Source organism: Lampetra fluviatilis, chromosome 17 (genome assembly GCF_964198595.1).
Source record: "Lampetra fluviatilis chromosome 17, kcLamFluv1.1, whole genome shotgun sequence".
Classification (NCBI taxonomy): Eukaryota; Metazoa; Chordata; class Hyperoartia; order Petromyzontiformes; family Petromyzontidae; genus Lampetra; species Lampetra fluviatilis.
The window spans coordinates 5,437,183-5,449,809 of NC_136291.1; the positions used below are offsets into that span (position 1 = coordinate 5,437,183).

The following is a 12,627-nucleotide window of genomic DNA, read 5'->3' on the forward strand; positions in this document are numbered from 1 at the left end:
CATGATGCTGGCAACATACTTATTTTTGTTCACTAGAATAAGCAAAAGGGCTTCTGTCAATCGTGTCTTTGCGCATTTACTATCTTTGGCGAGCCCGTGCTTTCTTTGTGCAGCTGTTCTGTGTTTGGTGGCAGCTGCTTCCTCCATGACTGTCCACTGACAGACACTGTGCCTGTGATGGTCTGACACTCGGACAGAGCTGCGGATCAGAGCCACTGCGCCTGGCCAACATTTATAAATTCCCATGAAGATCGCAATTTATTTACGCGGTTTCTTTCATCCCTTCCCCCACCCGCCTCCCCCCCCTGCCCCGATTTTTTTCTCCTTTCTATCGTTAACCTGGTACACAGGCATGCAAACGTTTTCTTCAATAGAGCAGAGCAGAGGCAGCGGAAAAGAGTGTGAAGAATGTAACTCGCGGGATGCCGCGGTGGTTCTACTTGCAGACGCTATGAGGAGTCGCGTAAAGAAATACGTGTCGCGTGAACATTCACGCATGCACGACTCCGCACAGACATTAAACGTGAGCGCGACTACGAGACTAAATTGATGTGTGGGGTTTTCTTGACTTTTTCTTTTATTTTTTTGGGAAAGGCTCCAGTTGCGAGGCTGAGGACCATTAGAGCAGCCGGGCAGGATTAAAGGAGGCCTGGCTTCAGGGGCCACAGTCCAGGGCCTTGTATTTTGAGGGACCTCGAAAATATATACACACGTACTTCTTTACAATGGTTGAAACTGCAATACTGCAGCACTATGATAAATCCTAAAACGTAATTTGGTCATTAATGTCACAACATCACCAAGTGTATTGCTATAGTCCTGGGCAGAAATCAATATAGCTGTATTTGATTTAACCTGGATTGCGTAGAAATTAAATATTAAAGGTAAATAACAATGGGGTGTTTGAGCATTGTGCATGGGTGGTGAGAAAACAGTGGTAGGAAGGAAATGAATATAAAGAGCAGCTCCCAAAACTATAACAGCCCTGGGCCCCCATCACACTAAACTAGCCCTGCACAGGAGACAATGAAGGCTGGAGTCAAGGCCTTTAACACAAGGCCAAATGCCGCATCCTACAACCATTTATAACACAACAGACATTCACCCAGGCTTCAGATTAAAGGCCCTGACAAAATGTTAGATGAGGCAATCGTTACTTCCCCAGTGAGCACTTTCTCATGTTGCCACATCACGACTGTAATGCTGACACGCGCGATATGTGTTCCGACAGACAGATGTGCCTTCACATCTGTGACTCAGCAGCTCGGCACGTGTCTACCTCGATGTGCTGGGACCGAAGGTCTTCTTTAAGGACCAACACGTTCAATATCCGCTGTCTTCCGCAGCCACGATGCAATATGAAAAGGCTTTAAAGGCGTGCTTTCAGTTACGTAAAAAATATATATAAAGCGGTATTTTAGAGTTGTTTTTTTTGTATGGCAGTGCAAGAAGTCCAATGTGGTTATGAACTGAGCCTCCTGCTATTCCCATAGCTCTGCACAAACATGCTGCATTTGTTATTAAAAAATATATATAAATTCGCTTACAAAAAATAATCTGAGGGGCGTTAAGAAAACAAAATAATAATGGCAAAAGCCACCTCTCAAAAGAAAAACCCGCCATGGTAAATTGTGTTTGATGACAAACAATTTAAATGTTTTGCCCAGCATGCTGGTTAGATAATTCCCATGCAGATGTCCAGTCGCAGTTTAGGGAATTCTTGGGACAAATGAACAACAGGCCCTTTGGCATTGCCCATTAACCCATTCCTCTACGGGACAGAGGCCAAGTGCGAGAGCAGCAAACCCTCCTATCATCCAATAATGCCTGCTTTTAATCTCCACTTCAAAGTGAGCAATGCGCATGGACAGAAAGTGGCAGAGGGAGGAAATAACAGCAACAGAAGACCGCACTATTTTTTTTACTGAATTACAATCCATCAAAGACCAGGATTAAGGATTAACATTTTTTAAAAATGTGTGCCCCGCGTTTTCACCTACGCTAACTGTCATTTAATTAAATCCTTTAAGTCGAGGTGAAGGAAGGATTAGGGGATCTCTAGCCAACATTTATTTTCCATTAACGGCCACGACTGTTTTCCCAGTTCACTGTGAGATGAGCAGAGGGATCAATCTGCTTCTCCAACTAAGGCCGCTGGCTGGGGATGATTAACGTCGTTTTGATGCCCGGCCACAGACGGTCGGCACCATGCAAGGCAGCAGAGGACATATACGATTTCTACATTGGCAGTAAATGCCCTCCCTGCTGTAAAATATATATTGAGCCATTCCCAGCTCGCATCAGGCTCACGGCTCCACGTGCCGCACTGGGCTACGCTACGGGGCGGCATGAGAGGAGATGATCTCGTTTAATATCGGCTGCATGTATTTCGCAAGACTCGCTCGCGCTATTTGCTGCGCGTCAAAACATATGCCGTAATAGTTGAATCGTTTAAAGATTACTGAGTAGATGCGACATCGCAAGATTGTAAACTGTGGTCGCGGCTTGGGGAAGCAATCATCCTGCAGTGGATTGACCATGGCTGATTATTATGATGAGGAAATATGAAGGTGTGTACCGTTGCATTGATTCATTCATGAAAATATTCTTGTGCTCACGACACAGGCATCGAATTGTACTTATAGATGAATTTTGGTCCAGTGTGTTGTATGAAAAAAATGTTCACGCAGGCACTAGTTGCTACGTATTCACCAGAAAGGTAAAAAATAAAAATTTTTTAATCTGAATCGCGACCCTGATTTGTGGTGATTCATCAACTTGCGGAAAAGGCTAATTATTCAATGCCTATAAATGAAAATAATTTCTCTCTCAAATCCCAGTCCTTGCAACCCGCTGCGCGCCGTCTTTCTGTGTTAATACAGCAGATTCAAATTAAGATCGAGATCTCGGCATGCGTGCGTGTGCACAGGTTGCCCGTGACGCAGTGCGGCGTCAATTGCTCAGCACGTCATGTGGGACGTGCCTGACGATCATCGGGCGCGTGCAGCGTGGATCGAGTTCATTTGTATTTAATGGGGAGTAAATTGGTGAACGCTGGGATGACGTGGCGCGGTGGTGGATCGCGAGAGCTTGGAGTTTGGAAAACCCTGCTCGTAACACATGGCAGATATGTACATTGGTACAATGGCGGGCATGGCCACCACGTAATACAAGGGCAATATCAGGGATGCAATGCAAGAGCAAGGTCCTACTCATGTGAATCTGATTAATGGAAATTTCACTTCTTCTGTGCCAGGACACAGCTGCTAAGATTTAAAATGCAACTCAAAATGTGCTGACAAACAGCTGACGCTTTCCTTTCACCATTTCCATGCACCAGCCCTGCAAGGCTTGCTTCCACCTCAATGGGCGAAGGACAGGAGTGTACAAAGTAATTTGTCAATCGCACCCCATTCGACTTGATGCACAGCAAAGGCCCTCGAACAACAACGATGACACACAGTTGAGCCTTGCACAAACATCTCAAGCAAAGCAAAGGTGCGTGGCTTCTGAGCACGATTTAGGGCCATGCAAATAGACCAGCACTAATACCAAGCCAAGATAGCACGGCTCAGTGGGTTCACAAATAGAATTACAAGTCTGCGCCTATTTATTGTTTTAATCACCGTCAATCCTGTTATCACGCGCACGTCAAAGGCAATCTCAAAATCGCTTCTGAGCCCTGCTCCTTGCAGGCTTAACGGCGACTCACGCGGACGAATCCGCTGAGCGGCGGGCGCGAGAAAGGGTGCGTGCATGTGACACTCACAATCGTATATCACCGATGGACAGGGCGCTGGCGATCCACATGAGGTCCAGCACCTTGAAGGGCACAAGCACGAAGCTGACATTGGCCGGCAGGTTCTTGGCGCTCTCCGGGTACATGAAGTGATGCGTCGTGCGTGCCCCGACATCAGTCTCAAAGCCCAGGGTTGGCGCTTGGTTAATCCTGCCACGGCACGCAGACACACACGCAAAGTTCACAAGGTTATGGTCAAGCGCGCTCGCCGCTCAGCCGGTTTACGCTGCGTCGATGATTCTATCCATGCCGTGTCGATGGTTCGATCCCACAGCCGTCCAATTAGATATTAATAGATTTCTAAAATGGATCACATGCTCTAATTACGAAAAATGCTCTGTTGTAAATCGTTGTTCAAGATCGTGGAATGGCTACATCGTGACTGCCATGGTACTAAATTTCGATTTAAAGCTTTCGTGACTGCAGGGATTCATCTTTTTGGTTCTTTCGGTAAAGTCACGTAGAAGGGAAATAATAAAATATAATAAAAATAAAACATAATAAAATAATTCTCACGACGTTTCGGCCCCAACGCATAGGCACCACCAGGCTTGGCAGCGTATATTTAAGCTGGGTTGGAGGGGGGGAAGGGGCGCCTTGACAAAGGAATTTGCATATCAAGAGGAATTTAGCAGACGCTGTCTTTCCGACAGACCTGTTCTTCACCTGAGGACGGCTGCTTGCGTTGTGGCCGAAACGTCGTGAGAATTATTTTATTATGTTTTATTTTTATTATATTTTATTATTTCCCTTCTACGTGACTTTACTGAAAGAACCAAGAAGATGCCATGGTACTGTTCCATGAACTTCACTCGTTGGTTCCTCCAACCATGTTGAGGACTCGGTCTACCAGACTGACTGTTTCATGTCATCCACACACTGCAGATCACAACTCTTCTCTTCATGCTTATTTTTTAAAACTGCTCCACTTCAGCATTCCCTCTATCACAGCAAAAGGAATGTATGTCAAGGACGAGTCAGATGGAATGAAACGGGTTTGGTTTTTAACAGTGTTGTTCATTTTCATTTTAGGGGCCAACACCTTTGAGCATTAATAATCATATTAGTTGCTGCGATCACGTGATATTCATGATGAGTCCTCTTATTTTTTGAGGTTGAGTGAGATTTGTGGGGTTTAACTGGAATCCTAATTGGAAAATGGGACATCGGTAATTTAGTCTCAAAACTTTATCAATAAGGTGTTGCCTGGAATATAATCGGCCCGTTTTTGTTTTAGCACTTTTTAGATCGGGGAGAAACTAACGAGTCAGGAAAAAAATTCAGCTTCAGGAAATGATGTTTAAACATTGTATTGACAAATCACTGACATAAAAAAACAGTGCTACAATATACACACGTGCTACATCTCAAACAACGTCAGTGCCATATCTCACATTCGTGCTGCTCAAGTACAAAATAACATTCATAGCCACCTGTGTTTCATCACCATACTATCCCTTGTAATGGAGAAGGGGGAGGGGTGGCGAAATGCAATTCCAAGTACTGTAGAATCGAACTGCAATCACAGAATAGGTAGACTTGCACGCTATAACACACGCCGTTTATGCGTAAATGCGCTAACGTCCCCCAAGGCCGCCCTCAGGCTCAACATGCGCACTAAGCCTTAAAAACAATTGGGCATTGACGACACAATGCATGCTGCGACTGTAAAGACTCCAGTCTCTAGAGTACCGTTACATTTCGACCGCCTGTTCTCGTGGCCAATACCGTCTCATGCGCTGCAAAGGATATCTTTTAAAAAAAAAAAACCTGATAGGAAAAATATTTTACCAATAGCTCACTGTGTTGCAGCCGGATACAAATATCACCTGCTGTTCAGGAGCGCACTGTGGCAGGCGTGGAGATGATTACCTGATCATAAAAGACAGGTGGCTTATTTATTCACATACAGGAACTATGGTGGAGAAACCGTTGTTTGTTCCTGCCGCTAGGTATAAAAAAAAATATCACGCTGCAGATCAAAGGCAGACTTGCAGGAGCAGATATTTATTTTCAAAAATCAGTTTGGCATTGCCTACCCAGTTCCAAAGTCACTTCTACACAATTGTTGGCCAGAAATGCATTGTTGTGCAGATAACTGCAATGGAAAATTGCATATTAGCAGAATAAACTATCCCCTGGGCATAAATAATCACGTAATTTCGCGTCGAACTTGGGACGCATTTTTTCCCAGAGATAGTTCTTCCCTATAAACACCAGGCAGTTCCCCGATATTGATTCATACAAACGAGATTCTGCTGATTAAACACTGCATTTCAAAACCGGGTCACAGTTTCCTTGTGGCAAACCAATGTCGCAAGACACGGTGCACTCCTCCTAGAAGGCTGTGCAGCTAGCACGGTTGGCTACGTATGGTGCGAAAGAAGTTCAACATATACACATACATGAGTTGTGTAAAAAAACAAGAATTTGTTTATGTAGAGAGACTAATACAATGGGACATTTATTTTCTAAAAAAACAACACAGCACCCAGCGTGACGTCCTTTTAACGTGAGCAATGGGGGAAGACGATGACAAACTCCTCGCGGCTGTGTGTGAAAACACAACGGACGCCATCAAATCGGCGACCGAGCATCGCTACGATCGTCCTCCCGGCCAGAAAAAACAACGGCGACGAAGGAAACGGCCCTCGCGGGGACCAGGTCCGACATGTCGATCGGATCATCGCTGCTGCGAAGCACGCAGGAAAACATCACAGGGATGTCGAATGTCTTCCCAAACTCAACAGTCATAACGTTTTGTCAGTAGCTCTTCAAACGCCGCACGAAACAAAGGACGCGAGCCCTGCGAAGCCGCGCCTTCATCGCAATGCCCCCGTGCACACGGCGACTCGGAGTCTCCATCGTAAATCGAGTGAGAAAACTGGCATTTCAAACGAGCGTCAGCAGCTGCGCCAGCCAGCGCCACTTACGCGGCTGGGAACGCCTGGCATCCAGGGCGCGCTTGCCGCTGGGCCCAATCGTGCGGACCCGGCCGATGATCCGCTGGAATCGCGGTGCGACGCCAAACGATTAAACTTCACTTAAAGGCCATTTCCACGGGAAAAAAATGATGCAATGGAGAGAGAAGCCATTGAAGGAAACGTCCCACACCACAAGCGTGAATCTGGGCTTTTACATTAATTGTTTAGAAATGTTTCTATTGTTACAGGCAGTTGGTTGCGACATATTAAAGAGCCATTACTGGCACAATGTATAATAAAGCGTGACATTGTTCTCAGAATTTTGCTACGGCGGAAACTGACAAAATGAGCATTCTTTTTATAACATTGTAATTTTAGCGTTCGTTTTTTTTGCTTGCAGCGTTTGTTTTACTTAACCTGCTCAGGTTTGCTTCAGTGTAATGAGTCTTAATTTACATCGCACCGAAATGCTTTTCTCGAGTGCAGCTTAAGTAAAACACACAGTGTTTGGTAATGTGTTGGGGGCAATTAGAGATAGCGACAGGCACTTTGTGTGAAAAATGCAGCCGGGCTAAGTAGTAAAAATGGAAACGTGACGGGTTTTGCGTTATTTGATTATTACTTAATGCAGCCCCTTTGACCCTCTGTGCACGACTGCACAGTGTTTATTAACCCCCTCGCACTGGAGTAGTCCCCACAGATGTCACGGTCACTTGCAAAAGGCTAATGCATTACCATAACGGAATTCATAAAATCGAATGTATTAACGTTTAATTTTGCTCATTCACATCCTATGAAGACTATTTTGCCATGAGGTTAAATGTCTTTGGAATAATTGACGATAAAAAATATACTTCCCATTATCCAATGAACTTACATAAAACGTAGGCCTGGACTTAATGCACGGTTAACTATTTTGATTATTATTCAAAAAAAATTCAGAGTTCGTAAAACAAACATAGCAAAGGCAATGCCTTTACGAAAAGCAAACCAATCTTTGAGCGTGACTGCTCAGAGGAACGCTTTAGCAGTCACACTCAAACACGTATACAATGACAAAATAATCAAGTAATAAAAAGCAAATAAGCGCAATTCATCAATCATGGAAAAACATGTTTTTTTAGTTGTGCTTAGATGAACTGTTTACTCCAGGGATGACGTTCAAAGGGCTCTTCACTTTCAGTAAGCCTATGAGCAATGACCATTGTAATTATACTGTACATAGTCCACAGTATGGATGTCAATTTTCAATTCATACGAATTCCCTTCATGTAATCCTCCATATTCATAAACACACAACAGTGTGTGTGTATACACGTGCAGGTGGGAGCAGTGGCACAGTAGTTAGCACACTGCCCCATGAACCGAGTGACTTGAGTCCGATTGCCGGTTACCGCCAAGATCGATGACAAACATCTGAACTTGTCCTTAGGCCTCCCCCGAGGTTGACTCGTGTTTGGCGTGAAAACATCAGCGCTGGGAAGACAATTACCCACCGGGTATGATACTAGCTACAACAACTCGTCCACCATACTGCCCTTAACTGGTGCTCGCGAACAGCACTCATCCAAACAGACTGGCAGGCTTACACCGGGACCGACTTTTGTTTTTGTGCGTAAGTGTGTGCACGTGTGTCAAAAGACCACGATCAAAGGAAGAATTAAAAAAAGCTACAATTTAATCAAGAAACAAAAAAAGTTTTTTTCTTTTAAGTTTGCGTGCTATTCTCAATTATGTTGGCAAGGGATGTAACGCAAAACTAGATTCACAGAATATCAGAACACACGTTGGCTACCGGTAATAGCGTTCAAATATCAGCGGCTAAGGGTCGGTGAGATTAACTAGCGCATTAAATTGCAGTGTTTCCCTCAGGGAGTAGGGCCCAATCGTTTTGCTCAGTAGCTGGAGCGCGTGCTATGAAAAACACATAACGCAGCTGGGCACAACACGGCATGTGATTATGTTTCACGGTGTTGTGGTTTTGTGTATATCTTTTCAAAGAAGGTTGGACCAAAAAAGGTTACAGCTCTTTGTGCACTTGCGAAAATGGCCATAAAACGGGCCTTGTTAAATGCAAGTGATGTTTACGTACTTTTCAAATGAAGGACAATTTTAAATGAATACAAAATGTGGAAATAAAATCGAACGGAAAAACTCTTCTGTTCAAACGAGATTCTAGATGGGTTGTGAAGCATTCAATTATTTGAGACAATTAGGGCTCAGTGAAAGCCTTACAACAGGGCCCTTGGCAAGGAAAGACATGACCAACTACATTTCAGTGGAATCACCCACAACCTCCTGGCAATCGCGTGTCGTTGTATCGCCCAGGTCACCTTGACACTCGCGCGTGCGCGAAGAGCCGATGTGGTCACCTTCAATGGTAAAGTGGCCCAGTGTAATGATGTAAACAGACTTTGCACAACACTGACAATTCACACACAAGAAACCATCTCAAGAGTAAGTGCCCAACCTTGGTTGGAGAGTATTAAAAAGGAACTCGCCAAATCAAAAAAAAGTCTTCCGAGCACGAATAATGATTTATTTTAATGACTGTAGTACAGTATGTCTTCCCGAAGTGGCCTGCACCCACGGTAAAAAAAAGCCAGAATTTTTTTCCTGCTGAAATAAAAATAGTAATGAGAGCAATTCATAACTAATCTGTCCAGTATCGCCACACTGGCTCACAAGACTCTTTTTCAGGAGGTTCCTGCATTGGGTTTTCATTTTAAGATTTTTGCAGCCACTCAATAATTATTGTTTATGCATGTAGAAGGAAACCAGAGCACCCGGAGATATAACCCACGCACGCAATGGGGGTAAAACTCCCTCCCCATACAGATGTAAACAGATGGCAATTCATCCACTGGCTGGACTGGGTTACAGGCAGCCACGTGTAGCATAGCCACGACCGCCCAAGCGTGGAGGCGGTACTCATTTCCTGTTTACAATGCTGAGCCAGTGGGTGGGTTTCCACATTCCTTTGGCGGGGGCGAGTCGAACCATTGAACGAACAACGACCGTTGACTTCCGCGCAACGTGGTACTCGCTCTATTGACCCCGCAGGGGATGTTGGGTCGAGTCAAGCCCCGACCAGGGTTGAACCGTCAACCTTGCCGACAGCGAGCCCCCCCAGATCGGACGCAGCGTGCCGCGTACCTCATGACAAAGTCGTGCTGGTCGATCTCCTTGCCGCCGCCGGCCCCGAGCAGGTTCCCCGAGTTGCCCACGACAGCGCAGCGGCGGCAGCGCGCCCATCCGTGGTCCTGGTACGGGTTCTGGCCCGGGATGATCTCAAACAGACGGTTCAGCACCGTCCTCAGGTCCTGCGCCTTGTATTGCGACTGTAGCGACTGAAGCGAGAGAAACGAAAGGAAAAGGCAAGGTCAACCAAAAAAGGCAAGGTCGTAAAAAAATGGCACCAAAGGTCAAAGGTAAAAAAGAAAATCACCACATGGCGTGGGTGGTCCTCATTCTTCAAAGTTGACATCCGCGAGCGAGCAAGGAGAGCTTTAGCATTGCCTCACGGTCAAATGCATTCTAGACGAGCATGCACTTCAACGTGGCAATATTGCTGACAATTGGCCTGAACTCATCAGGTTGCAGAAGCTAAGCACATTTAAGCCAGAATTGTTCTTTTAGATATAGTTTCAAAACCTAGTTTTATCCATTGGCTTTTCCTGTAGTACGATTGGATTTTACCTCTCCTGCAAGTGTAATTATTACTGGAATTTATCACATCGTGTCTGCATATAGCAAGCGTAGCTTTTATTGTTATCATTGGCTTCTAATTTACTTTGCTTTATCTATACTTAAGTACAGTTGTTTTTGTATGTACAGCACTTTTGAGATATTTCGATATGAAAGGTGCAATATGAATAAAGATAATTATGAGTACCTGAATGGGACACTGGCTAGGAATTCCCAAGTAATGTAGCTTGGGATGTGAGGTGGCTTAGAGATGGTGGTGGAGTAATGGATTCACAAGTCTGTTATGGCCTTCTGTGCGGGTACTCTGGATAGTTCGTGCAACCTAGGTTCCTCCCACAAGCCAAATACTCATTCATGGAACTTGCCAAACATCCCCATACAGGATCCTGCTGCAAAGGAGTCTTGAGACTCAGCGATGCTCTTGTGAGAAAAACAAATCAAATTCTTGTTCACATCTTTCAACACTTACGAATATTATTAATCATTTAACATTAAAGTGGAATGTCAGTGGCCACAGTAGCAGTAACAGTGTACACAGAGGTTACGAATTGACCCAATTACATTCAAAATATTTAGCCCACACTCTCACATGATGAAAGTCACGATGACTAATACAAGTCATTGCTTCCAAAGCCCAACCAAGTTTAATTAGCTCACTGTAATTGTCATCAATTTTCACGACATGTCTTTTTAATGCTTTAAAAAAAAAGGATGTAAATTTCACAAACTCTAATCGAATTATAAATTATCCTAATGTAACATTTTAATTAATAAAATGTGGGTTTTAAAATTGCTCAGAATTTTAAATTGCAAATCGTCATCAGAAATGAAACCGAGGTGGAGCAGAGGTGAAATTGTTTGTTGGAGCACTGCAACTATGAACCTTCACACATCAATTGAATTCCCGGTCAATCCTGACATCAGTCGCAAGGGTTGTATGTGAACCATTCCTCGGGCTGTCCCCACCACGAACCTGAACCAAGCAGCGAGGTGATGTATGGTCCATCAATGCTTATGCCAAAAGGCATGGGGTTAAAGCTTAATCCAGCAGTGGATTAGCAAATGGCTCAAACTTTTATAAGCGAGACAGATGCAGTTCACGAGCATGTAACGGTATTATATATCTTGATTTGAAGCTTTCGTGACTGCAGGAATCCATACTCTTTGGTTCTTTCGGTAAAGTCACGTAGGTAGAAAATTAATAGATCACGACGTTTCGATCGCAACACAAGCAACCGTCATCAGGTGAAACAAACACAGCAGGAGAACTGCTGACGTAGGTATTACATAATTATATTTAGAGATGAATAAAACGTGGGGCATCTACGTGCCGCACCATGCATTATTTCTCAACGATTCCTTTGTACTCATTCAACGTTTCCCAATAAAAAACATTTTATTCCAGTTGTATTCGTGTTGAGCCGACTGTAGCCAGCTCATGCCCTTTAAAAAAATAAAAAAGAAATGAATGCCTGCATGGAAAGAACGCCAAATATATATATGCGTGTACTTCACCATGTTTCATAAAACACGTTCAAATTTGCGCACAACGGAAAGTTTGCTTTGCCGGTCCATTACATGTGGACGGCAGCTCTTCTGACGAGCTTCACGAGAGATCGACCGTTCAAATCCTGTTCCAAGTCCCGCACAAACGGGCAACGCCTGCTTGCAGCCGGGAGGTCAAGCGGCAGCTTTACCTTATCACTGTTTACGTTACTGATTAACAGGTTGGACATTATGGCCAACCCTAAGCACTCGATCCTGAGTCGGTCTCAGGCGGCCGGGGGGACACACGGGAGGTGACGAAACGATGGCACCAAACGTTCGGTTTCTCACCGTTGCCATCAAATGAGTTCATTGTGTGCAATAAAAAAAATTAAGACAACCGTGCAATGAAAATTTTTCTGAATGCTCAAGTTGACGCAGGCAATGAGCGACGACAACATGACACTCCTGCAACCAGCTCCAACCGGTGCTGCAAACACAACATTTCGACAGCATGCAAATAACTATAGCGTAGAAAATATAACGTTACTTTTACGCGAATAAAAATTAGTGTCCGAGGCACGGTATTTCCATCGATCGCTCAAAGTTAGATGAACTACTCCCCCATCTACCTCACTCAGGGCTGTCACAAGCATCCTTGAAGACGCAGGTTATAAACAAAAGACATCTGCTTGGTATAGAAGGGGGGGG

General features: G+C 44.5%; 1 protein-coding gene across 3 annotated transcripts in view; it reads right to left on the bottom strand.

Moving 5' to 3' along the window:
• ST3GAL2 (ST3 beta-galactoside alpha-2,3-sialyltransferase 2) overlaps positions 1 to 12,627 on the bottom strand; it is a 98,535-nt gene that overhangs the window by 20,410 nt on the left and 65,498 nt on the right. For all 3 annotated transcript variants that reach the window (XM_078864039.1, XM_078864038.1, XM_078864040.1), the window contains exons 4-5: positions 9,880 to 10,073; positions 3,770 to 3,949 (exon numbers count right to left, since the gene is read on the bottom strand). In XM_078864039.1, coding sequence (XP_078720165.1) covers positions 3,770 to 3,949; positions 9,880 to 10,073 — 374 coding nt within the window. The remainder of the gene's footprint in view (positions 1 to 3,769; positions 3,950 to 9,879; positions 10,074 to 12,627) is intronic.